The 26,412-nt window shown below is 38.0% G+C and overlaps 6 protein-coding genes across 6 annotated transcripts; 3 read left to right on the top strand and 3 right to left on the bottom strand.

Annotated features, from left to right (window-relative positions):
• Positions 1-473: 473 nt before the first annotated feature.
• LOC120766537 (protein CREG1-like) lies at positions 474-1,684 on the top strand. Its single transcript, XM_040092115.1, has 3 exons — positions 474-927; positions 1,009-1,093; positions 1,502-1,684. The coding sequence occupies exons 1-3, from the start codon at positions 508-510 to the stop codon at positions 1,609-1,611; spliced, it is 615 nt and encodes a 204-aa protein (XP_039948049.1). The 5' UTR covers positions 474-507; the 3' UTR covers positions 1,612-1,684.
• Positions 1,685-3,127: 1,443 nt separating this feature from the next.
• Positions 3,128-4,454, top strand: LOC120766259 (procathepsin L-like). The gene is made up of 4 exons (XM_040091645.1): positions 3,128-3,229; positions 3,394-3,596; positions 3,660-3,772; positions 3,853-4,454. The coding sequence occupies exons 1-4, from the start codon at positions 3,128-3,130 to the stop codon at positions 4,452-4,454; spliced, it is 1,020 nt and encodes a 339-aa protein (XP_039947579.1).
• A 2,691-nt stretch (positions 4,455-7,145) lies between these two features.
• LOC120780335 lies at positions 7,146-8,290 on the top strand. Its single transcript, XM_040112635.1, has 3 exons — positions 7,146-7,218; positions 7,332-7,826; positions 7,899-8,290. Exons 1-3 carry the CDS (start codon positions 7,153-7,155, stop codon positions 8,268-8,270), a joined length of 933 nt encoding a protein of 310 aa, XP_039968569.1. The 5' UTR covers positions 7,146-7,152; the 3' UTR covers positions 8,271-8,290.
• Positions 8,291-10,017: 1,727 nt separating this feature from the next.
• LOC120774313 lies at positions 10,018-11,097 on the bottom strand. Its single transcript, XM_040103888.1, has 2 exons — positions 10,543-11,097; positions 10,018-10,461 (listed from the first exon to the last, which is right to left on the bottom strand). Exons 1-2 carry the CDS (start codon positions 11,095-11,097, stop codon positions 10,114-10,116), a joined length of 903 nt encoding a protein of 300 aa, XP_039959822.1. The 3' UTR covers positions 10,018-10,113.
• A 2,840-nt stretch (positions 11,098-13,937) lies between these two features.
• Positions 13,938-15,095, bottom strand: LOC120766380. The gene is made up of 2 exons (XM_040091813.1): positions 14,529-15,095; positions 13,938-14,459 (listed from the first exon to the last, which is right to left on the bottom strand). Exons 1-2 carry the CDS (start codon positions 15,078-15,080, stop codon positions 14,109-14,111), a joined length of 903 nt encoding a protein of 300 aa, XP_039947747.1. The 5' UTR covers positions 15,081-15,095; the 3' UTR covers positions 13,938-14,108.
• A 7,853-nt stretch (positions 15,096-22,948) lies between these two features.
• On the bottom strand, positions 22,949-23,786 carry LOC120766381. Its single transcript, XM_040091814.1, has one exon. The coding sequence runs from the start codon at positions 23,638-23,640 to the stop codon at positions 23,236-23,238; it is 405 nt and encodes a 134-aa protein (XP_039947748.1). The 5' UTR covers positions 23,641-23,786; the 3' UTR covers positions 22,949-23,235.
• Positions 23,787-26,412: the final 2,626 nt, after the last annotated feature.

Here is a 26,412-nt window from a genome sequence, read left to right as displayed (position 1 = left end):
CTTCCATACTGGCCGAAAAAAATTAAGAAAGATAAGTTCTGAAACCCTTCTATGCTATAAGAACTGAACCTGTGAGGAGTATTATAGCCAAGGTGTAGCAAGTTAACTTTTTTTCTTGTTTGTCACTTGTTTAGATTGGAATACTACTAAGCCATTTAAGTTCCAAGCTAGAGTAGCGGCTACTGAATGCGGTATAGATATGTATATAATCAAAGCAGCTGTAATTTTTGCAGGCACTGTATGCGGAAAGGAAAAAACCCCAACTGTTATTGTTAAATTCTTAGAAATAGCCACCCATCATACATATGCACATAAATATACAAACATATAAGTACATATGTACAATCAGCAAACTGCATCATTAATAAAGATGATGATGCAGCCACACCGCATACACTTTGTCTCAGTTAAATAAATATATACACAGAAACATATCGAAATATAGTGAACTCTTACTATATAAACGAAGGGAATGCACATTCGACATTACAAGTCACTCCTATCGCCATGTCGCAAGCAATCGCAATCATTAGCGGCCTACTCTTCGCACTGCTCGCAGTTGATAGCTGCGCAGGATACTCAGCGCACGGACGTCAACCGGCAGGCTTGTCTGATGCTGCGCTGGCACGTCGTCTGGTGCATCAAGCCAACTGGGCTGCAGTGGGCAGCATTTCCACCCATGAGAAAATCATCGACTTTCCAATGGTCAATATAATGGCAGTGGACGATAGCGCTCTGAATGGCTCCTCAACCGGTCACATTCGCTTCTTCTTGTTGAATCTGGACTTTACTGGACGCGATACGCAGCAAAAGAATAAGGTCACCTTCTTCTTTACCGACGATCAGAATGGCGCTTGTCAAAGACGTGGCGTCGATCCCATGGAACCGGCATGCCCACGCGTTATGGTTAGCGGCAGCGTGAAAAAGGTAGGTTTATTGTTGTGAACGAGTGTGGCGAATGCGTAATTAATTAATTTTTATTTATTTATTTTTTCAAAAATAATGCAGTTGGATACAGCAGACCCCACCTACAATGACCAGCTGCAGGCATTCTATAATCGCCATAAAAATGCCGAGAAATGGGCGGCACACAGTAAGTGAAAGGCATTTTAATGTATAATACATATGTATGTGGTTCAAGCTTAGCTTTCTTGTCAAAAAAATTACATTTGGAGATAATAATAGTGTTATACAGTTTTTAGAGTGGTATAATCGCATGCTATTTCTATGTAATTATACCAGTGGCCTTAATACCACTTGTCTGTTCGATTCGCTACTCTTCACAGTTTGGCGAAACGAAGACGGCTGTATAAAGCCTCGTATATGGTATATTCGCACGAACTGAAAATATAAATTTATGCCTGAAATTAATTACATTATATTATATTATTTAGTAACTGAAAGACACAAATTGTCAGTAGCAATCAGACAGAGAACAATTATAGCATAACTTCTTTAATGCATGGATTCAATGGCAATTTTCTTTTTCTTCTCTTTGCAGGTCATAATTTCGATTTTAGCGAATTGGAAATTGAAAATATTTTCATTGTGGCCTACCAGGGCGGTCCACGGGTCATTCCCGCCGAGGATTATTACAACGCCACTATTTGAAATGTTCCACAATAAATATATTTTTACAAATGTAACTTTGGTTTAAGATTCCCAAATAAAGCACTAGAAAAGAGCTGTGAGTTTTATTTCTTTGGAATTATTTATATTTTCAAAAACTTTCGATTGCAAAGTTCTCCTTCAAACTATCTAATTATGTTGTCGCTCAACTTATGGTGAGGATAATTGGCCTACTGAACGTACTATTCGCAACTCCATGACCTATCTTGAGACCCAACATTCATTATTGGATAATATTCCTACTACACGAAGACCGTGGAGAGTCGATTCGGTGCTGTTCGTAGCAATTCGGAATGACGTATGGAACGACTTGCCGTATTTTATGTCGATTGAAAGCGTACAAAATACAGCTTGTGCAAGAACTGAAGCCGCTTGACCTTCCCAAGCGACATTTCTTCGCTCTATGGGCTCTGAGAAGTTCCAAGAAGATCCGACGTTTCAGAGCCAAATTTTTTTTCAGTGTTGAGGCTCATTTCTGGCTCAATGGGTATGTAAAAAAACAAAATTGCCGCATTTGGTACGAAGAGCAACCTGAAGAGATTCAAGAGCTGCCAGTTCATAAAAAAAAACAATGGTTTGATGTGGTTTATGAGAAAGTAACCGTCAATGGGGACTATTTGATACCTGAAATCGAAGCTGGTGATCTCGGCGACATATCCCACGCATCGCATCAATCAATGGTTTTTATTGAGAGCACACTTCGGTGAGCATATAAATTAACGTTTTGGGCCGGTCGATTATCCACCAAGACCATGCATTGTGACATCACTTAGACTTTTTCCTGTGGGGATATGTAAAGTCTATGCGGACAATACCGCTTGAATCAGGCCTCGGAGCAAAACATCACACGTGTCATTCACCAGCTATCAGACGAAATGCTCAAGTTATCGAAAATTGGACTCAACGGATGGACCATCTGAGACGTAGCCGCGGCCAACATTTGAAAGACATAATTTTCAAAAAATAAATGCCAAAGAATGTTCATTCCAATGATAATAAATATTTCCCATTAAATTTGAAGTATCTGTGTTTTTTCTTTAAAAAAAGAAGGAAACTTCGAAATTTATCACCCTTTGCAACATAATATGACGCTGATTATTGTCATATTTTCGAAGTACTTAACACTAATTCCATTTTTATAAGGCTTGTTAATATCTAACGTATTATCTCAGTATGACTGCTTCAACTTTTATTAGAAGGAATATCTCAGCTGTGGCAGCAGATACTTAGATTGTATGTTGTTGCCTCACTAATTGATTTCTTTGCCTTTCCTCAATTCTTATGCTGCAGCAAAGATCACCCGCAGGTAGCAATAGTTAACCAAACTAGTTTGAACAGGTCATTGACTATTACCATAGATTTTCAAATTTGAGTTTTCCAAACTTCAGTTCTTGGTCAAACACGCAGGGAGACAGTTGGACAGTTGGTGGGAATACTATATATTGTAGTTCAAAGTGAATTTAAAGGCTTTTATTCTGGCAGCGTCTTCTGATTGGAAATGTGGAAATTTTTTGTTGTTGGTTTGCTTTCTTTAAGCATAGCTTTACGCATAAGTCGCGCAGCAATTGTTGAGGATTCGAAACATTTTCAACAATTTAAGGTAAGACCAATTTGTCCAATTATTTATAGACTACTGCAGACAAAGCTGAACTTATAAAATTCTCTGACAGTTGTTACGATAAGAACTCTATCTCTCTCTGTATCTCTCTCTCTATTGTAACTCTTTTGGTCACTAATGTGCCATCAAAACTAATATTTTTTCAGCTAGTTTATAATAAACACTACGAATCGGATACCGAAGAGCTTAAACGTGAGCGTATATTTCTGAAACATTTCGCATTTATCGAGGAACATAATCAGAACTTTACGAAAGGACTAACCAGCTTTGAGCTGGGAATAAATGAGTATGCGGATGTCAGTGAGGAGGAGTTTGCGAGCGCTATGAGTGGCAGCGATGAGATTTATGAGTAATTAGCTTTTTCCTTTAGTAAATCACATATAAAAAACCATTTTTTGCGTTCATCTTGTAGTGTACCAAGTGTATTGAAGCAAGGCGCCACCTTTATAACACCAGCAAATGTCGAATTGCCCGATTCGGTGGATTGGCGTGAATTGGGCGCGGTCACTGAGGTCAAGAAGCAAGGTATTGCGAGTTTATTTTTATTTACACCAAATCTTATGTGCCGATATTGCTGAATTTATCCTCACCTCCGTTACTTTAAGGTCGTTGTGGTTCCTGTTGGGCTTTTGCCACCACTGGCGCGCTGGAGGGTCAACACTTTCGAAAAACTTCGAAACTTGTATCGCTCTCGGAGCAGAATCTGTTAGACTGTACCATCACATATGGAAATAAGGGCTGTAATGGTGGCAATAAAGAGCGCAGTTTCCTCTATATACGCGACAATGGTGGCATCAACGCGGCCGCTGCGTATCCTTATCGCGCTCAATTGGACGCGGAGTGTTTGTTCGACGCGTCCGCGATTGCGGCGAAGAGCAAAGGTTTTGTCAAAATTACACCCGACGACGAAGATGCTCTAAAGGCTGCTGTGGCCACAGTGGGACCAATTGCTGTTAAAGTCAATGCAAAATGCTTTCGCAAACAATTCTATAGACAAGGCGTATTCAACGACGAGCTCTGTGAGGAGCGTAAACCCAATCATGCTATGCTATTGGTAGGCTATGGTCGAGATAACACTACGAATATGGACTATTGGATATTGAAGAACTCTTGGGGCGTCAGTTGGGGCATGGATGGTTATATAAATGTGCCACGACATGTCAACTTTGGCGGTATTGCAATGCGTCCTAGTTATCCGTTGGTTTGAATTATAATATGCTGATATTTGTATGACTTGAAATTTTGTGAAACTAAATAAATAATTTTAAATAACAGAAAAGCTGATGTGATTTCAATTTTTGTTAAAGGAATGAAGCAGTTCCATACCGTTAAGAAATATTTTTATTTAGAGATTTGAAAGGAAATGGAGGCTAGCTGAACTATGACTCATTGACTGGAGTGTCCCTGCATTCCTATAGGCCCTCAATTCGATAGTTCGATCTGGGCTAAAATTGCCAATTTGAAAGTTTTCATCCAATCCAAGGCATTACCCGGAATAGAGATAGATTCAATTTTGGAAATATATTCTCAAAGTTATTGCTACTTTTCACTGTCTTAACCTTTTGTTAAGGAATGTGGAACGTGGTACTTTTTGTACTCTTTAGTACTTAGTAACTGAACTGTCTTAAATACTCCATACTTTTTAATGGTTTGATTCTTGAAATCATGCTAATTCGAAAAAACGAAGCTTGTAAAATGTAAGTTAATCACAAAAACCTTCTGTAACAGATTTTTTTTTTTAACAAATGACAATAAAATCCTCGAAGCTGTCTTCCATATTACTTAATAACTTTTGACGTGGGAAAAGTGAAGAACCGTTTATATACTTACTGTATGATGGAATCTGTGTTCAAGATCAATCACCTCTTTTCCTAACCAGAGAAAACAATGGATTTTCAGCACAAAAAGTAAATGAAAGAAATTCCTATGTCGGTGAAATTGTGGGATTCACCTCGGATTTGTCAGTAAAAAGCAAAATTATATGAGTAAAACATACTATATACTATAGTATAGAAGTATATAGAAGTACATAATTGCAAAAAAATACATACTTACAGATAATTCTGTGTTTTAAATATTCTCTGCCTTTGAAAATAATTTCCTGAGCGGCTTGTGTTGCAAATTTATTGACTCTCCAGTCCTATTTTGTATGTTTCTTATCAGCAGGAGAGAGAAAGACAAGCCAGTCGTCAAAAGAAACAGTGTGATATACTTAATTTTAAACCCTTATACATTTCGTTTGCAAGGTATATTTTAAATGTAATAATTTATTTGTAATTATGCAGCGCTATTAATATTTCGTGAACTATAAAATTCCACCGTTATCAACCCCATATTTTATTGAAATAAAACCGAACTGTTCGGTAATGTTCGACCATATTAGAAACTATTTTGTGAACTTTAGTATTGTATTATAACTCTTAATGAGACAGGGATCTTTCGGAAATTATTGCACAAGACATTCTGGGTTCATCTAGGATTGATCGTATTACACAACATTTACATTTATGGTAGGCGAAGATTCATTGAGTTAACCTCGAGTATGGACTTCGATTTGAGTTAGAAATGATGTAGATTTGCGAAGAAATAGGCAATAAACGAGAATAAGACCTCGAATGAGGCATGGACTAAAAATTAGACCAATGTATGACCTTGCTGAGGAACCGACTGCCGAAAAAGAAGACTTCTTGGTGTACGAAAGATCAATTGTAACAGGTGTTTGTGCTATTCTTCAAAATAAGTCACAGTTTCTGCGATCACTTCTTCAGTTGACGAAAATTACTACCCATCGAGCATTCTTTAGAGATCTGAGAATTGGAAATAGTCGTTGGGGACCAGATCTGGAGAATATGGTGGATACGTAAGCAATCCGAAGCCCAATGCATGGATTTTTGGCTTCGTTTTCACTGGCTTGTGACTTGTCTTGTGAAACTGTATTTTCTTTTTCGTCAAATGAGGTCGTTTTTCGGCGATTTCGTCCTTGAAATGGTCCAATAATGCTATATAATAGACGCTGTTGATGCTCTTTCATTTTTAAAGGTAGTTAATAACAAGAAAAAAAAAACTAACTTCGGCTGCACCGAAGCTAATATACCCTTCAAAGGTGCATTTCTTTTGGTAACTATGTGTTCAGTTTGTATGGAAGCTATATGCTATAGTAATCCGATCTGAACAATTATTTCACAGATTATATTGTTAACTTAAGCAGTGATCCATGTCAAATTTTGTGAAGATATCACGTCAAATGCGAAAGTTTTCCATACAAGCCCTTGATTCCGATCGTTCAGTTTGTATGGCAGCTATGTGTTATCGGTCCGATATCGGCCGTTCCGACAAATGAGCTGCTTCTTGAAGAGAAAATGACGTTTGTAAAATTTCAAAAGGATATCTTAAAAACAGAGGGACTACTTCGTATATATACAGACAGACGGACGGAGGAACGGACGTACAGAGAGACAGACGGACATGGCTAAATCGACTCAGCTCAACATACTGATCATTTATATATACACTTTATAGGGTCTCCGACGCTTCTTTCTGGGTGGTACAAACTTCGTGACAAACTTAATATACCCTGTTCAGGGCATAAAAATTATTCCATTCGCATCAAAAAATATAGATGTCATAGGACTCGGGTTTATTACGCTTGAACATCTCCAAACACTGCTCCGAATCATCAACTCGTCGTTGTTTTTGGTCAAAAGTGAACTCGCGCGGCAAAATAAAATTGTTATTCCCTGTTAGAGTAGCGTAGCCAAGAACCCGAACGTCCCTACCGCTTTTATTTTGTTCCTCAAAACATTTTTTTTGCTCAACTATAATCAATCTCGGGATTTTTAATATTTCTGCTATAAATATATGCAATGATTAAGCGAGTCTCAATCAGTTGCCTCCCAAAAATCAAGATGAGCAGAAGTCTCGGTAAATTAACGCTGGTACTACTCGTGATGTGCTGTGCATACAGCGTACAGGTAAATATGAGTATAAAAAGTAGAAAATTTAAGAGACAATCTTTAGTACTATTGGCAGACCCTCCGTTACGATACACAAATTGTATGTATTTTATTTAACTAAACTTTTCCAGTGCGAAATCACAATTCTTCCCGACGTGCTCTACTACAACATAACAACAACGCCACGTGCCGATCTCTTTTACTTGCACCACCAGCGTCAATTCGCGATCAATGTGAAGGAACTCGAACAGAGCTTGGTTGACTTCAGGGCCAAATATTACGCACGACTCGACGTTATCGCCTACAATATAGAACTGTTGGAAACCAAATTGGAAGAGGTGGACAACAAGTTGAATCCGCTCGTGCTGCTGGACGATATCAATGATTATTGTGTGCATAAATATCGCGCCAAATTGCCGCAGATCGCACAGTTGACCGTCAAAATGAAGGAATGCACGTTGAAAGGCAACAATGCATATGCGGGTATTGTGTCGGGCGCAGAGGCGACCGTGCGCAATCTAAAAAGTTACTACACCAGCACTTTCGCAACGGCTGTGAATGACTGCAGGAAGAAGAATGCGGGCCACTTCACCGAGAGCAATTACACGCAATGCATCTCGACGGCGGTAAGTTACAGACCGTGTGTGTGCGTGCAGTAAAATGACTTGTATTTATTTGCAAAACAATCTCTATTCTAGGTGGCGAATGCCGCCACGAAGACCTACGCCGACACGAATGTTTTCGAAAATCAAATGAAGGCGGCCGAATGCAATGCGGCTATGAAAATACGTGAAGTCTCCGATTGCTACAATTTGCAAGTGTTTCCAACGTTCAAGACCATTGGCGAGGTTATGGGCCTGGTGGAAAACTGCATTGCCGGTCAGGAATTCTGTCCCACTTGTGGCGATGATACGGCGCTTACTAAGGGTCGCTGTCCATATCACATGAGCTGGCATCTAGCCGATAGCGATTTGTCGAGCGAGAAGATAAATAATCCCTTTAAGGGAATCACTAAAACGACACCCTGTTTGCAAGTGAATTTCATTACCAAGGGTATTGCGGTAAATTAAGTACGATTGTTCAGAATGATGTTAGGTTATTAATTTAATGTTTTTAATAAAGATTATTTTTTGTAAATAAAGAAATACATAGAAAAAAATGAGGTTTTGCCGACCTACGGTCTATTGTGCCCTCCCCTATGTCACATACGGTTGCCAAGATCCAGCATCCAAAACAATTCTAGGAGCCTGCTGGGCACGACTGAGGTGATGTGATCCCTGTCCACGTGGATGGAACCTAGGGCCTTGAGCCTGCTTCTGCAAATTGCTGGGCAATCCAGACTCAGGTGTTTTGTGGTTTCCTGTTCCATGTCGCAGAACCGGCAGTTTGCGCAAGCGACTATGCCGATGTTGGACAAGTGCTTCGTGAGACTGCAGTGTCTTATGTACAAAGCGCCAATAAGGCGGAATTTGTCTCGGGGGATGTTGATCATTTCTTAAACCATGCGAGCTTGTACCCCCCAGAAGTAGCTTGGCATGGCGCATTCCTGCTGCCTGCTGCCAATGCTGTTCTCTCCCCACTCTCTCCTCCGTGGGGAACATTTCCTTAAAAGTGTGGACCCTACTTCAATTCATGGTTCTGGTCCCATCGTCCTGGACGCTGCCGGTCCTTGTTCGTCGGCCAACATATTGCCGGTTACCCCCTTATGCCCGACAGCCAAATGAGGTGTACCCGGTTGCAGGTTTACAGGCAGTTAAGCCTTCCTATACCCTCCATAACAAATGTAAATTTTTTTCATATATTGCTGAACATTCTAAAACTAAACACTCCTTAGTGCTCTATATGGTTTTTCGATCGCAGAAAAGTTCTTTCTCTTCTAATAAAAATGGATCTAAACTCAATTACTATAATCTTCCCTGAAGTCTTACATTCGTTGAACTATTTTGAGATCTTCATATAGGAAACTATTTCGCTTGCATCAAGGTCCGTTACCGTCGCACGCTTTAAAGAGTTGCGAGTTTATTGAGAGAGAATATTATTTCTGAATTCACTTCACGTTGACAATTAATATGAGATTGAACGTTAGAGCTGATCTCAATAAGTAAGATGACAAAGTCCAATTCTATGAGCTGAGATATTAGTTTGCTGACTATTTATTTGACTTTAAGCGTGAGATAAATGTTTGGTGAAAGTCGTTCAACTTCTAACAGATATTTTTTTGATTTAAGGGATAATTATTGGGAATCGATACTCTCTTTAGGCCTGTTTCAATAATTAGCACACGGAGAATATATGATCGATTGTGCATTTCCGGGTCTGCCACCATGAAAAGACACCACCACACCTTTCTGCTTTAAATTCTGTAGTGTTTCTGTTACTGATTCTGTTCTTCTAAATAAAGGCAAGTTTTTTTTCTTCAGGGTCATTGTGATTCTACGCAGTTTCGAGCATAACCTTTTTTGCCCAAATCAATGAATTCCTGGCTTTATTCTGTTATTAATTCTGTTTCTGTTAAACCAACGATATAACATAATGTTTCGAGGTAAATTATCTTAGTTATATGTTGCTGTTATGTGATTCCACGCAATTTCAAGTATAACCTTTTTTTTTAATGAAGTGCTGTTTTTATGCTGTTGCTGATTGACAGATTCTGTTTCTGTTAAGCAACAGTATACCATAATGCGTCGAGGTAAATTACAAATAAAGGAACAGAAATTTTGCCAAGCTCATATATGTAAAATTTGAAAGTTGGTTTATTCACAACAACGAAAATATATAAATACTAGATCAAAATATGTTTGAAATTTATTTTGTGCATATTTATATTTATTTTTACTAATTTGGCAAAAAAAAAACAATTACATGCATTTTCGTTACATTGTGCTGAAAAGCAACATAATCTGTTAAAATTTTTTAGACAAATCTTATTTCCACGCAATTAGCTGTGGTATTCAGACCCAACAATGGGTTGTTTATGGTTCTGGATTGGACATCCTTGTCTTTTACTTCCACATACACGACATTCGGGCAACCAGCGCTGATTGTACCGTTATTGTTATCATTCAAACTTTCCAAATAGTCAGAGAGGCAATCATGAATCAAGCGTGTAGCAGCACCAACCGAAGTCAAAACCGAGTTTAATTGTGTGTAGGTGCAGCTGGCGGCAACATCAAGACGGTTCTCCAAACTACAGTATGCGGACTGCAAGCCGGCTTCGAAATTTTCACGGTTAGTGTGGACATAACTGTTGACGGTGGAAATCTAAAATTTTGGCATCAAATAATAAGCAATCGTTTGCCCTATTTTTCTATAAATACTCAAATATTCTCCAATTATACTCACCACGGATGTAACACAGAGCGTGTAATTCAACGACGGGTTGCTGTTCGATTTTGCACAGGCGTTAAGATTTGGTGTAAAGGTAGTAGTGTAGTAATTTTTCAGGTAATTATAATAAGTGTTGGCAGAACTGATGATTGAGCTGGCATAATTGCGTGCACTAGTGATGCAACTCTCAATATTCGTCTTCACAATTTGCTCGTAGGGCAGTTCATTGCGATATTGTTGTACACAGTATTTGGCCGGTAAGCCTAGTAATTCTAAAGGATCGATCTTTTCGTATGTTTCCTGGATTGTCTTCAGCAGTAGCACCTTCTGTCGGTTAAGCACTTTCAGTCCCAATTCTAGACCGTTCGTCACGGTACTCATTTTGTCCAAATAACCTTGCAACGTGGCATTGAATTGACGCCGATTTTCCAGGATATAATCGTCGGTCCTTGTCGTCACATTGCCGGGCTCGAAGGCGCTATTGCTTGCCACAGTTGTAGACTGCGCCACCGCAATGACGATTACTTGGAAAGCGAGCAACGCGGCTACTAATTGCTTGTTAGTGTACATCTTCTAAAAGTTCGTTGAAAATGCTTGAGAAAAGCCCTTTATATAGCAAAAAATCGATACGGATATAAATTGATCAATTAAAAACTTTGAAATGCTTTCTTTTATCTAAAGAATAATAGAAGGTCAAATGTTTACATCTCAAACATGATATTAACGGTGCGCTAAACTATATTTACACAAGCAACATGTGGCAATAGTGACGCTGTTTGCTTTCTAGCTCGTTGATTCGACATTATTGCCGTAAGGAGATAACAGTAATCCGCAGCAGTTATCATTGTTGGTGTAAACATTGTAAAAATTATAATACTCTTTGTTGTTTAATATCGAGAATTCTTCTTCTTTATTGGCGTAGACACCGCTTACGCGGTTATAGACGAGTTAACAACAGTCGTTTTTCATTTTTGGTATGTGGTACCAATTGAAGATTCCAAGCAAAGCCAGGCCCCTCTCCACCTGGCTTTCCAACGGAGTGGAGGTCTTCCTCTTTTCTGCTTTCCCTGGCGGGTACTGCATCGAAAACTTTCAGATCTATAGTATTGTCATCCATTCGGACGACTTGACCTAGCCAGCGTAGCCGCTGTCTTTTAATTCTCTGAACTATGTAAATGTCGGTTATCGTTTCGTCTGCAGTATTCGCCGTTGCCAATCTTCCGCAGAACCTTTCTTTCAGAAGTAGCACCTGTTGGCAAAAGTTATTCTGCGTTAGATTTCGAGATTGACGTTGTTGTAAGTGTTGATGCTGGTTCCAATATAGACGAAACAACGTACAACTTCGAAGATATGACTGTCAACAGTGACGTGAGAGCCAAGTCGAATGTACTACGACTGTTGGTTTGATGACAGGAGATATTTCGTCTCGCCCTCGTTCACTACCAGACCCATTTACTACGCTTCCTTATCCATTCTGGAGAAAGCAGAACTAACGGGGCAGTTGTTGAGGCCAATTATATTAAAATCATATCGTACGCCAGCTGCTGTAACACTCTTAAAGAAGATTGTACCTCCTCTATTTAGCAGATCGAATTACTTTCTCCAGGAGAAGATTGAAGAAGTCACACGATTTGGAGTCGCCTTGTCTGAAACCTCGTTTGGTATCGAACGGCTCGGAGAGGTCCTTCCGACCCTGACGGAGCTCAGTTTACACAGCCCTATTAGTATTGCGGGGGTACCAAATTCAGACAACGCGGCATAAAGGCAGTTCCTTTTCGTGTAGTAAAAAAGCAGCTTTAAAGTCGACGAAGAGGTGTGTGGCGATTCTTTTTTCAAAGATCTTTTCCAAGATTTGGGGAATGGTGGATATATGGTCTGTTGATGATTTTCCAGGCCGAAACCCCTATAATAAGGTCCAATCAGTTTGTTGTTCACAAAGTACACTCAATAGAACCTTATATGCGATGTTGAGGAGGCTTATCCCACGCTAGTTGGCGCAGATTGTAGGGTATCCCTTTTTGTGGATTGGGCAGAGCACACTTAACTTCCAATCGTTGGGCATGTTTTCGGCCGACCATATTATACAGAGCAGCTGATGCATGCTTCTTATCAGTTCTTCGCCGTCGTATTTGAATAGCTCAGCCGGAAATCCATCGACCCCCGCCGCTTTGTTGTTCTTCAGACGGGTAATTGCTATTCGAACTTCTTCATGGTCGGGTAATTAAACGATACTGAAATTAAGTATATGGTTCTACTAAAAGTGAAAATATAATATTTTCAACGTCATAACTTTGAGTTTTTCCAGCCATTAAACCGAAACCGCAGAAATGTTTGCTTGTCTTTTGGAGAGTCTCCTTTATTACGAAGACAAGTATTTGAGTGGCACAAAGTATTCAGTGAAGGTCGTAAAATCATCGAAGAACTTACCTCATGTGAGTTGTCCATTCACCTCAGTTAATCACAAGTTAAAGTTAAAGAAACACGACGTTGAATAGAAGTCGCGAAAGGAATACGTATACTTGACAACGCTTACTCATCAAAATCATTATTACTGAAGCAAAGACGTGACTTTATTAATCCGACGTCCAAACTTCTCAAATATAGCAAATGGCGCTCTAGAAATTAGCCGAAACCGAAAAAGCCAAAATTCGCTGAAGGCACTGAAGGCCAACCCAACCGTGGCTTAGAACAAGTGTATGGAAAATTGGAATAAGTGTTGCTTGTATTGTTTTGTCATTAGAACAAAGATATCGAAGATACTAACCACCGAACGATAATTATTGAATAGAAACGTCGAAAAATTGAACTGTAGTTTGAGTTGCTGAGGACGTCACCAAATCGACTATCCACGTGATTTTGTAAACGATACTGAACAAATACTTTCGCCTGAACTCTGACGTATGGAACTGAAGCCGCTCGACCTTCTTAAGCGACATCGATTCGCTATATGGGCTCTTGAAAAGTTCCAAGAAAATCCGACGTTTTCGAGCCAAATGTTTAGCGATGAGGGCAATTTCTGGCTCAATGGGTATGTAGACAAACAAAATTGGCGGATTTAGGACGAAAAGCACCCTGAAGAGATTCATGAGCTGCAACTTCATAAAAAAAAAAAAAACGTTTTGGTGTGCTTTGAGAGCCGGCCGAATCATCGAACGTAATCGTCAATGGCGACCGCTATCGCGCCATGACAACCGACTATTTGATACCTGAAACTGAAGCTCGTGATCTTTTTGATCTGTTTGCAAGAGATAATCTTCAAAAAATAAATGCCAAAATATGTATGTTCTTTCGAATGATAATAAACATTCCCCATTAAATTTGACGTTTCTGTGGTTTTTCTTTTAAAAGGTATGGAGCCTCGAAATGGATCACTCTTTAATAACTATGCAAATAAAGCCATTAACAACAACTAATTTTTCACTAGAACGATTTTATTACAGATTTTATATAAATTTTAAATATAGTAAAGCACCTTTTAACACATAAAGCTTCAATACTGATGAAAACACACACTTTTTCACGCGACTGTTAGAACACTGCAGAAATCCTTTGGTGTTAGCGATATTTTGTAGTACACTTTTCTACACAAATTGAATTTCCAAGCAAGTCTGATTGCTTGGTAATCCCTCCAAGGGATTATTAGCGCTTCTATTGGCGGGCGCGCCATTTTTCACTTCCATATAGACCACATGAGGGCAGCCATAAACGATGGTGGTGGTGTTATTCACACATTGTGTATTCTCCAGATAACCGTTAATGCACTCGTCGATCAAGCGTGTAGCCGCGCCGATCGATGTCAAAACCGAATTGTACTGCGTGTAAGTGCAGCTCACAGCGACATCTACGCGACTGCTCAAACTGCAGTGCGATGACTCGATGGACGACGCGAAGTTCTTGCGACTCGTTATGGTGTATGTGTTGGCCTTGGAAATCTAAAATCACCACACAGTAGAAGTTGCTACTATTAATATGTTTTTGCTGCGAATATTGAAGCCACTTACCACTGTTGTGACGCAGAGTGTATAATTCAACGAAGGATTTGCGTGTGATTTCGCGCACGCGTTGAGACTGTTACGCAAATCAATGTTGTAATAATTGTTCAGCGAGTTGTAGTAACTGTTGGGTGTGCTGACAATGCTGGTGGCATAACTGCGTGCGCTGCTGATGCAGGTCTCAATCTTATCTTTCACGATACTGGCGTAAGGCAGTTCGGGGCGATATTTTTGCACACAATGCTTCGTGGGCAAACTGAGCACTTCCAAAGGATCGATTTTTTCATTGGTTTCCTGTATGGTGTCGAGCACCAGCTGCTTCTGTTTATCCAGCACCAACAATTGATCTTCCAGACTCTTCTTGATGCTATTGATTTCATTCAAATAGCTTTGAAGTGTAGCATTGTATTGGCGGCGATTCTCCTGGATGTAGTCGTCCGTTTTGGTTGTAACATTCCAAATCGCAATGCCGTCACCATTTACTATGGCCGGCGATTGTGCCGCTATGTTGGCGACGATTTGCAGCACGAATAAGGCGGTGATAACTTGTTTTGCGAACATCTTGAAAACTAACAATCACAATAATTGAATTTACACACTTTATATAGCGGTGAATTTTAGTCACTTTCTTATCGGTTGTTGTATAAAAAACGCATAAAATTCTGGCGATAAAAACCCCTTAAGGTGATAAAGTGAAGACAGTCAAATGATGATTGGGCTAACCTGGAATTGTGTGCTTGTGTGTGTGCTTTAAATTATAAGTGCATGTATTATTCAGAATACAACAACCATAAAAAATAACAGTTGGTGTATTCAGATCTTTTTTTTTAACAATTGTAATGTCAACACCTTAATTATCTATAAGAAATCTGAAGAATTAATACAAAGCAGTAGAGGGTTATTATCTGTTGCACAAGTGGCGCCGTTTACGGGGGGTTACAAGTGCCGCAGACAGCAACTGGCTCAGAAAGCTTCACTTAGGAAATCGAATTTTCAAGCCAGAATTGTTTCCAAAGAAGTGAGCTCAGGTTGCCATTAAAAACAAGTACTATTTATATGTACATATATGTTACATATCTTTTATTGCCGTGGGAAGCAGGGGAAGAGGAAGACCTCCACTCCGTTGGAAGGACCAGGTGGAGAAAGACCTGGCTTCGCTTGGAATAGAAGAAACGACTGGGGCACTCTTGTTAACTCGGCTATAAGAAGAAGATATGTTACATATTGTCTAAAATTGAGAAGAGAACCATACATAGAAAGCAAAAGAGAGATCGTAAGTATTTGAGCAAAAAAAGAACTTTATAGATGGTGGTCGATTAATAAGCTTTCTTCAGACTGGATAAGGAAGCGAAGCAAATGGGTCTGGCAGTGAACGAAGGCGAGACGAAATATGTATCTCTTGTGATCAAACAAACAGTCGCACTCTCGGCTTGGCTGCCACGTCAGTGTTGATAGTCATAAGTTCGAAGTCGTAGATAATATGCTCTATCTTGGAACCAGTATTAATACCAACAACAACGTCAGCCTCGAAGTCCAACGCAGAAAAACTCTTGCCAACAGACGCTACTTCAGACTGAGTAGGCAATTGAGAAGTGAAGTCCTCTCTCGACGAACAATGACCAAAATCTATAAGTCCCTCATTATTCCCATCTTGCTATATGGTGCAGAGGAATGGACAATGACATTCTGCTGAACAATGAACTGTACGAATTATACACCGACATTGACATAGTTCAGCGAATTAAGAGACAGCGGCTACACTGGCTAAGTTATGTCGTCTGAGTGGATAAAAACACTCCAGCTCTGAAGGTATTCAACGCAGTATCCGCCGAAGAAGCAGAGGAATAGAAAGACCTCCACTCCGTTGGTAAGATCTGGTGGAGAAAATCCTGGCTACACTTGGAATCTCCAATTGGCGCCAAACAGCGTAAAGGAAAAACGTCTAGCACGCGGTTGTAAACTCGGCTATAATCGCGTCAGCGGTGTCTACGCTAATACAGAAGAAGAAGAAGCCGATCTATATAAAAAGGTATAGGAATTGGCGCTTCACATCGTCCCTTTAGTATTAGAGAGCCAGCAGAGTAACTTCACACCGCTGAAAAAGCGCTTCAACATTTTTTAGTTAAAAGCGTGTCGCAACCAGGCTTGTGTCCAAAGATTTTAATAAAAAAAAATCGTGTTAAAAAACGTAAGAAAATATATCTCATAGTCAACTCTTATTTACCCTTTTATTTCTTTCAATAAATAAAACTCTAATATCTACAATAGGAAACTTTCATAATTCGTCTACTGAGCTTAAATTCCCCCCTGCCGAGGTCCATATCAGGTGTATCGAAGATATAAGTATACAAAATGAGGGTGTCATACTTTTTGTTTTTGCCCTTATGGAGCGAAAGTTATTCCTTTTTCGTGAAATCAACTGCCTCCTGGAGCTCCTTCTGAGCAGGAGCAGAAAGTTTCTCCGCAAACCTTGTCTAAGCAGGATCATCGACCTCAATTTTCTGGCAAATGAAACTTTACTTTTGGCATCATCATCTTTTGCTTAGCAAGCTTGGTTCCGGCTGCTGCTGCTGCTGGTGCTGTTGCTCTAGTACTAGTTTTAGCCCTTGCATTTGGACTACGCTTAGCTCCTGTATTTGGGCTGACTGCTTTAAAGCTCAATAAAATTGCTGCATTCTTCACGGAACAACTAGTTCCTTAAGTGTTTGTTTTTTTATAGGCTTTGCTACGAAAGTCTCTTCTTAAAGATATCTCTGTTCGAGGCTGGGCTTTTTAGGGTTCCCATCCAGGAGTCAGCTCTTTTTTCTAACCCTACCATGGTAAGACTTCATAATTGAATGCTCATCTGTAAGAGAGGCGAACTGATTTTAGCCAGTCTCTGCAACAGTCGTGATACTGTGATATCTATTACCCCAGGAAGGGTTCGGCGAGTAATTTTTCCGACTAGGAAATAAAGTAAATGGATGTAAAAGCGAACCAGGAGGCAACCATTTACTTAACTTGTTTCTTAAAACTAGACAAGTCAGAACCATAGCTCTAAGGAGCTATTGCAAAGGATTAAAAAATAAAATTGCAACCGTAAAAAAATGATTGGCTTCTTCGCATGCACCCCTTAACCATAGTGACACTGCTGAATATTGCAATTTTCATATATTTACTAATACTTATGATATGCTTGGGGAAGTACTACGCACTTGATATTGAAGAGAATGATGCGCTCAACAGCTGATAAGGCAGGGGAAGTAAGAACAGGAAACAAAATATGGAATTAAATAATATTATTTAGAAATAACACTATACATATACATACATATGTATACGGTATAAGGGTGAAATTCTATTTTTAATTGAGTAGAATTTGTGGTCTCACAAACAAGGTGACAACAAGCCACCACAGCACTAGATTTTGATAATGGTCTTATCTGCATATTTACACGCCTGTTTAATGGCAAATTCAGTTATAATCCTCACACGCGAAATTTCGTGAATCTTCAAGGGTGTGCGAGTATACATATCTAACAAGTAGTAAACAGCCATAAAAACAGGTACACCCCCATGGCTACATATCTACATATCTATATTTGCACATCTGTATATTTGTATTTGTTTACTTAAAACTGTTGAAAATACTTGTATTTATTCTATTTTAGTTCCTCTGAAGTGTAGTCTCAGCCGGCAGGTGCTTTTTTGATTCTTTAGTTTTAATTGCTTGATTGAAATTTCTTCTTTTCTACATTATACCTTTATGTGTGAATGTATGTACATATGTGTATATAATATTACCTTATCTTTGTCCTCATCAAGCTTGTACTTAGCTATAATTTTCTGAGAATTGATAATACTTTAATACGCCAATTTTATTATATTGGCGGAAGTGACCGCTTTTTAAGATAACGGTATATTATTTTGAAGAAAAAGTGCTGATTATTTTCAATTAAGATAAGTTCCGGTAAATATACATTGGTGTGTATGTATAAATGATTGATGATTATCTTTTGGTACTTTCTTTATTCAAACAAATTAAAATTGAAGAGACATCGACTTTTCTCAATTGTGAGGTTCGAACATTGACAGTTTGTAGCATTGCAGTTGTTTTGGTGGAGCGCCTTATCGATTGAGAATTGCGGGAGGCAGCTAAGTCAGACAGCATTGTAAGATAAACAAATAATTGACTTTACACAGCTGTAAACGTGTTAAACATATCTTTAGTATATTAAACATATCTTTAGTATATGGTTAATAACGGTCTGGAGCTTAGGTTGAATGTCTCTGGTTGAGGTAAGGACACATTGTCGCACACCATGCCAGATAATATTAGCTCTTCCTCATAGGGCGCAGTTAGTAACTTACGAATTCTTTATTCTCCTTAATATTGCACTTACGTCGAAGAAAGCAACAACAAATAACTGTTAGGAATACATTGTAAAATAATTACGAGAGAGGTGATAGATATTAGACCATATATTGTAGGTATTTGTTATTGTATTTATGATTTTGATAGTTACTTTAAGTATGGTTATAAAATATGACTATAAATATTTATACAGGGTGTTCCAATAAGAGTGATATGATTTATTTAAAAGACAAAAACACACTAATTGTTAAAGAAATGCAACGAAAACAATGAAACAAATAATTGCACATCATGACATGAGTCGAAAATTGTAAGATTTTGCTTATAATTTTAGAGTTCTTAATTTATTCTTCAAAATCTATGTCGCCCCCTCAAAGTAATGACCCCAAAGTGACAACTTTTTTCCAGTTTTCAAAATACTTGTTAAAGTTAATTTCCGTTTTCCCGGGAGCGGTCGTTGGAGTTTGCAGAATAGCCAGAAGTCACACGGAGCTAAAAACTCACGAACAATCAATGCAGTATGTGATGGTGCATTTTCGTAGTGCAAAAACCAATAGTTGTCGGCCCATAGCCCATATTTCCGGCCTTTTTTACTTACGTTAGCGCAGTTTGGTTGGATAGGAGGAATTCAGAGTCCACTACACCTCGATAATCAAATAAAACTGTCAGCGTAACCTTGATTTTTGTCCTGCTTTGACGTAGTTTTTTTGACTTCGGCTGAGCTTTGCCACGATAGTCGGCCGATCGATTGTCTGTTTCGATCGTCCAGGTCGTAAATTTAGATCCAAAGCTCATTGTCAGTAATAATACATTCCATGACATTCTGGTAGTCGGAAAGCATTGTTTCACAGACACTAACACGACGCTGTTTTTCGAAAACATTTACTAATTTTGTCACCAGAGGCCTTTTCCAAACATCTGAACGTTTCGGTACTAGAAATTTCATTCCGTACATAAAATTTAATGGAACTTCTTGGTTGAATAATTTAATTCAGAAAAACAAGCGATATTTGGCACAGATGTCACTAACAGTTATACCAACCTACAAAAAACAAGTAAGGAAGGGCTAAGTTCGGGTGTCACCGAACATTTTATACTCTCGCACGATAAAGTGATAATCGAGATTTCATTATCAGTCATTTACATATTTTTCAAATACCGTATTTGTGTAAAGTTTTATTCCGCTATCAACATTGGTTCCTAATGTATATATTATACAGAGAAGGCATCAGATGGAATTAAAAATAGCGTTATATAGGAAGAAGGCGTGGTTGTGAACCGATTTCACCCATATTTCGTACATGTCATCAGGGTGTTAGGAAAATATTATATACCGAATTTAATTGAAATCGGTGCAATAGTTCCTGAGATATGGCTTTTGATCCATAAGTGGGCGACGCCACGCCCATTTTAAATTTTTAAAAAGCCTGGGTGCAGCTTCCTTCTGCCACTTCTTCCGTAAAATTTAGTGTTTCTGACGTTTTTTGTTAGTCGGTTAACGCACTTTTAGTGATTTTCAACATAACCTTTGTAGGGGAGGTGGGCGAGGTTATTATCCAATTTTATACATTTTTGAACTGTATATGGAAATGCCTGAAGGAAACGACTCTGTAGAGTTTGATTGACATAGCTATAGTAGTTTCCGAGATATGTACAAAAAACTTAGTAGGGGGCGGGGCCACGCCCACTTTTCCAAAAAATGGCGTCCAAATATGCCCGTCCCTAATGCGATCCCTTGTGCCAAATTTCACTTTAATATCTTTATTTATGGCTTAGTTATGACACTTTATAGGTTTTCGGTTTTCGCCATTTTGTGGACGTGGCAGTAGGCCGTTTTTGCCCATCTTCGAACTTAACCTTCCTATGGAGTCAAGAAATACGTGTACCAAGCTTCATGATAATATCTCAATTTTTACTCAAGTTACAGCTTGCACGAACGGACGGACAGAAGGACGGACGGACAGACAGACATCCGGATTTCAACTCTACTCGTCACCCTGATCACTTTGGTATATATAACCTTATATCTGACTCTTATAGTTTTAGGACTTACAAACAACCGTTATGTGAACAAAACTATAAGGTTATATAGCAACTTTGTTGCGAGAGTATAAAAATATTTCGACCAATGGGTTTTAGCGCGATATTTACATTAAATAGTCTTACTATTTTTTAAAATTGCCAAAATGACATTTATTCCTATTGGAAAACCCGGTATGAGCATTCATATATCTCTAATAGATTGATATATTCTACAAACCAGACATGAGCACACATACAATACTTTGTTTAGAACACTTGACGCACTGTTATTATAATAATAAAAAACAAATAAAATCAGTTACAATATTTACACAAATATTTATAATAAGGAGAGAGGCCCTGTTAATTTGTCAATTAAGTTGTAGTGGTTATTTGAATCATTTTATACATATTATTAAATTATAAAAAAATTTAGTCCAATGATGAAAGCAAGTTTTTTGAATAAATCAAAATAATAAAAAAAGTTCTTCGACATAACCTAAACATAAGGTAATGCATATGTTGTAAATATCCTCAAATATATCTTGTCTTAAAATAATACTGTGCGCTTCTTCGAAACCGTTTCGATCGATTCAAGCTCTTTAAAATACAAAACCTCTATAAAATTGTCCTAAATTTTCGAGGAACACATTTTGGCTACGAGCATGTCAATGCTGAGCTTTTACTAAAACAGCTGAATCAAATCCATTCAAAAACAACGTCGAGTAGAGGTCGCAAAAGATTTGTTATATGACAATGTAACTGAGGACCTTACACTTATCAAATGCAACACTATTGATGAAGAGACGTGAGTTTATAAGTATGACAACAAAAATGTCCAACAATCTAGCGAATGGCATTTCAAAAATGAACGGACACCGAAAATCGCATAGAAGTCGGTCATAACTCAAGGGGATGCTCCTCGTTTTCTTTGAATGCACTACTCAGCAAATCTGAAGGGAAAATTTGCGACTGATGTGCTCAGAGTTCTATGAAATATTGGAGGTGTCCTGATTATGAATTTGAGATGGACAATTTGCAACACGAACAGCTATTTTTGTTATTTTGTTAAAGAGTGGTGATTTGACCCCTTGGCTACAACACAAAAAGGCCTACGTGTTTGGAAATTTTCACTGTCATTTTCGATTTGGCAACCCAAAATAATCAAGAACAGTCTCTACATTTCAATCGCAAAATGACTGTAAACTAGGGTTATCGTGGTGTGGTTCAGCATGAATAACTTCCATAAGGTCAAACCGACATAAGAAGTGCTACTCGACCATTTTAAGGCGTCTCTTGAAGCAATTTATCGCAAACGATCGGATTTGTCGACAGAAAGTTCATGAATTTTTCAAAACGATAATTCGCTTACATTCTATCATGATTGTGAGAGACGTATTTTGGCTAAACACGAAACGAGGGTCAACGCTCAGCTAACGTATTCACTAGATTTGCTACTTGTGACATTTCCCATGAGTTAATGGAAGCCATTAAAAGCCAGCCGCTGCGCTTAACGCCAGCTCAGCTATATTGTTGTGTATGGAAAATTCGATTAAGCGTTGGCATAAATGTATTGGCTCAGCCTATTTTGAAGGCGATAATAAAGATTTGTAATAAAATATCGAAAATTGTTGTTTTTTCTTGTCAGTTTGCGACAAATTTGATGGCACATAACAAAATTAACAAACTGTCCAACGTGTAGTGGAGGAAAAAAACATGTTTTTGTTTTATGACAGTCTGAATCTTATGATCTCATCATATAATTATTGCTAGCGTAAGCTTTGTTGTTGTTATAATACCAAAAAAAAAATTTTCCAAATATTTTTGAGTTTCGTTTGTCGATTTGTTGAATTTTTTTCCTTCGTATTAGTTTACAATTAAAAAAATATGACACCTTAGCACTCAATTAATTCAGAACTGATACTTCATATCTTTGTAGAGCCTTCAAAGGCATCACACCTGTTAACTAAGTAGCAAAACTCTTTAGAAGCCACAAGATAATTCAAAGTCCTTTTTAAAAGTTATGATAGTAGTTTTATTTATTTATGTTTTAGGATAAATATAATCACAATTTACAAATTTTACACTTTTCTTTAGCACCGTTATAAGTGAGTATCAGTGAATTGTTTGGGCAAGAACTCGTAAAGAATAATTGTACGAATTCAAAAAAATTACTCATATATGGAACGCCATGTTTTTAAGTAAACAAGCCACGTTGCGCAAAACTGTGTAATAATGCTTAGTAATTCAAAAAATCACGTTGTTAGTAAAAAAACTTAAAACAGTTTCAGTGCCGAATTGCCAGAACCACCAAATGCTTCAAGCCATGGCTGCATGCGTTTAACTGACACGCTTGAAACGGTTGGCCTCCGCATAGTCACGCGGATCCGAGTGATTGCGCTCGGGTTTGATGCGTATATCATTGGGATCGAGCTGGAATTCTCCATTCCATTGCGTTGGCAGCACTGTGGGTTCCGTATTGTACTGAAAGTATTCTGAATCGTCGGAACGATTGCGCTCTGGTTGTATGCGTGTCTCGCCGCTCTTGGCAAATGTGCCGTCCCAGCTCACGGGCAGAATGATCGGTTCATTGCTGTAGCCATAGAAGTTGGAGGTATCGGTGACATTTTGATTGTGTCGGCGCACTTTCGAAACATTATTCGCCGCACCGTTACTGTACACGAATTTGCCATTCCAACCCTCACACTTGATGGGTATATATTCGTCCTTCTTCTTTAATGGCATTTTTTAAAATTATTGGTGCAATTTGTATCCTTTTTGTATATTTTTCACTGTAGTCCTTTAATCGTTTGAAACGCGTTGTTTTATTATTCCGTTTCTATGCGCGCTGTGTGCTTGGTTGGCGTTCTAAAACCGTACTGTGAAAATCACACACTTTGTCTATTTTAAAATATCGAAACGCTGCGAAAGTTGTTCGACCAGCTTATGATGATTGTTTGAAAAAATATTATGGACACAAAAAACTTTGCTTTGAGGCTTCGCAAATTGTTGTTGCCTTGAATGTTGCTGACGCTTGCGCCCACATCTGAGTGTTGCTCTGTTTTTTCGCGCTTTTGTTTTCATTTTCTGTTATTTTACATATTTATTTCTGCCAAACACCTTAGAAATTTGTCGAGCCCAATCAAATGGCGTTCGAAAACAAGCAGCCGCGCCATATAAGCTGAAAATCTCGACACGTTGGAACAGCGCGTTCGCTAAGCGCGGAGGCGGCAATTTTATGTAGTAAATAAATATAATGGCGGTAGATAATTGGCATACGAGCTTTTTTGTATAATTATGACGCGTCAATATATGGTTCCTCATAACACGTGTATGTATATTAGCCTAACAATACCTAATATTTATTAAGCCAAGCCTGACTCATGGCTAACACTTAGCTAACGCTACTTTTTACGCGCTGTCTATTTTTAGCTGTGCCGTCGTGATTTTTTTCAACACCTGGCTAAGCGACGTATTGTTTACATTTCTACTTTTTCGCTTTTTTCGGTTGCCAACACGCGTCTGCTTCCATTTCTTTGCGCCTGCGCGTCTGCTGTGCTTTGCAAACTAATTATTTATGACTACATTTGTTATTTGTGGTGTCGTGAGTCTGGAACGCGTCTAAAATGTATTTGGCGTAATTGCATTCGTTATTTGTTATTACAATATACATTTATTTTAACTTTTTTCACTATTTTTATTTCCGTATTTGCAATGCAAAAACAAGTATTAAAACTGACTATATATATATATATACTATATATAAATACATGTATGTACGTAGAAGCGTAGGCGGCAATTTCAATACTGAATTATTGTTGGCGTTAAATGGCAAAAATCTTGATAAACAACAATTATATTTAAATGCAACAGCAGTATATGTAGCTGCGCGGTAGCATATGCTCATATAAGGATACTTTTTAAAATATATGGAAAATGAAAAAAATATGTTTAATAAAAAAAATTCAATAATAAATTAAATTAAATATTTTTTTTTATTAAAAATTAATTAGTATTGTTAATAAAAAATTTGTCATAAATATTCGGTAAATATGGAGCCAGAGATAGTTTTTTTCTAAGCACACCAATCTCCTGGGTGTCAACTTCTTAAATAAATGTTAAATCATTTTCCAAAATCTTCTATGGATTGATTTTTAAATTGTCCAATAAAATATTTTTCTATTAAAACTTCGCTTCGGGTTTCAATTTATTTATTTTTTATTATTATTTCATGGTAGTCAGAAGGGACAAGGTTTGGGTGGGTGAGGTAAAACTCCCCTCTCGCTGCTTTTCAAATAGTTTTTAAACGCTCTAGCAACATGAGGCCGAGCATTGTTATTTGGAAAATTATTGCCTCGTGCCTAATCGCAAATGACGGATGTTTTCGGCATTTAAATACTTTAGCACTTTTTTATTTATACTCATATCCATATTAATATTCTAGTGCAGCACTTTTTTCGGACAACTTTATAATTTTATTTGAGATTCTAAAATTTGTGTTAGTTATAAATTTTGTATATTCAGCGAGCACATATTTTGAGATTATTTTCGGCACTTCAATACTTTAACACTTTTTTTGTTTATATGCATATCTATATTAATATTACAGTTCCTCGACCACTTCTTTCAGTCAACATTAAAATTTCATGTTACTTACAAATGTATTAGTATTTCTTTCAAAAAATGATACATTCAGCGAGCACATATTTGAGGTTATAAAACGATGTAGTATGTAGTTATGGCACAGTTAATAGCAAAACGCATTGTAATCTTCAAATGACATACATACATATACATATACTATAGGTGACCTGGTCTACGGAAATGGGGCTTAGGTGTCAAAAAAAAAAAGGAGAACAATTAATGAGATAACGAGAAACTGACGATTATTTTTAACAGTTTTTCCCAGAAAACCAGTTTTCGCTCGTTAGCTCCCTTTTCGTAGACCAGGTCACATATATTATACTTGCATACGTATGTTCATATGTTTTCAGCATGAAAAGAACATGCACACTACCTACATATGTAGTTAGGGCATGCATTTTTTGTTTTTGGCAAAGCTTTCTAACCTCATCCGCATTATATTACAATACAATCAATTTTCAAATACTATGCTGTAAATGGACTTACCTGTGGGTGGACTGATAGTAAATCCGTACTAGCAGGAATTGCTTCCGGCATATTAGCCGGCTATAACTGACGCGGTTGCACAAATACTTCACCCAAAATGGGAAAGAAATATCTGCAAACACATACACAGACGAATTGTATGCCGCAGCCACTTTCACAACACATTTTGCCGCGAATGTATTTAAAAACACTTTTAGTCTTTACAATTACCGGGTATTTCAACTCATTCTCACTTTACACCTTTTATTGCACTCAATTTTGCACTTCTTTAATCAAAAATAACAATTTAATTTCTAATTTCTCTAATTTTGTGATTTGCACAGGAAGCTGATACCGTTTTAACCGGGAACAACGTCTTTAAATGCTTTCTGACAACTTATAGATGTT

The sequence above is a fragment of the Bactrocera tryoni genome, chromosome 1, assembly GCF_016617805.1.
Source record: "Bactrocera tryoni isolate S06 chromosome 1, CSIRO_BtryS06_freeze2, whole genome shotgun sequence".
Lineage (NCBI taxonomy): Eukaryota > Metazoa > Arthropoda > Insecta > Diptera > Tephritidae > Bactrocera > Bactrocera tryoni.
Note: the sequence above shows the minus strand (reverse complement) of the source record. Positions and strands in the feature narration are given on the sequence as shown.

Excerpts from the sequence above, each read along its gene's own strand:
- LOC120766259 (XM_040091645.1), top strand. The coding sequence starts at position 3,128 with ATGTGGAAATTTTTTGTTGTTGGTTTGCTTTCTTTAAGCATAGCTTTA. Across the intron at positions 3,230-3,393 it reads AACATTTTCAACAATTTAAG|CTAGTTTATAATAAACACTA; the intron begins GTAAGACCAATT and ends ATATTTTTTCAG. Across the intron at positions 3,597-3,659 it reads GGCAGCGATGAGATTTATGA|TGTACCAAGTGTATTGAAGC; the intron begins GTAATTAGCTTT and ends TTCATCTTGTAG.
- LOC120766537 (XM_040092115.1), top strand. The coding sequence starts at position 508 with ATGTCGCAAGCAATCGCAATCATTAGCGGCCTACTCTTCGCACTGCTC. Across the intron at positions 928-1,008 it reads TTAGCGGCAGCGTGAAAAAG|TTGGATACAGCAGACCCCAC; the intron begins GTAGGTTTATTG and ends AAAATAATGCAG. Across the intron at positions 1,094-1,501 it reads CGAGAAATGGGCGGCACACA|GTCATAATTTCGATTTTAGC; the intron begins GTAAGTGAAAGG and ends TTCTCTTTGCAG.
- LOC120774313 (XM_040103888.1), bottom strand. The coding sequence starts at position 11,097 with ATGTACACTAACAAGCAATTAGTAGCCGCGTTGCTCGCTTTCCAAGTA. Across the intron at positions 10,462-10,542 it reads CGCTCTGTGTTACATCCGTG|ATTTCCACCGTCAACAGTTA; the intron begins GTGAGTATAATT and ends CCAAAATTTTAG.
- LOC120780335 (XM_040112635.1), top strand. The coding sequence starts at position 7,153 with ATGAGCAGAAGTCTCGGTAAATTAACGCTGGTACTACTCGTGATGTGC. Across the intron at positions 7,219-7,331 it reads GCTGTGCATACAGCGTACAG|TGCGAAATCACAATTCTTCC; the intron begins GTAAATATGAGT and ends AAACTTTTCCAG. Across the intron at positions 7,827-7,898 it reads CGCAATGCATCTCGACGGCG|GTGGCGAATGCCGCCACGAA; the intron begins GTAAGTTACAGA and ends TCTCTATTCTAG.
- LOC120766380 (XM_040091813.1), bottom strand. The coding sequence starts at position 15,080 with ATGTTCGCAAAACAAGTTATCACCGCCTTATTCGTGCTGCAAATCGTC. Across the intron at positions 14,460-14,528 it reads CACTCTGCGTCACAACAGTG|ATTTCCAAGGCCAACACATA; the intron begins GTAAGTGGCTTC and ends TGGTGATTTTAG.
- LOC120766381 (XM_040091814.1), bottom strand. The coding sequence starts at position 23,640 with ATGCCATTAAAGAAGAAGGACGAATATATACCCATCAAGTGTGAGGGT.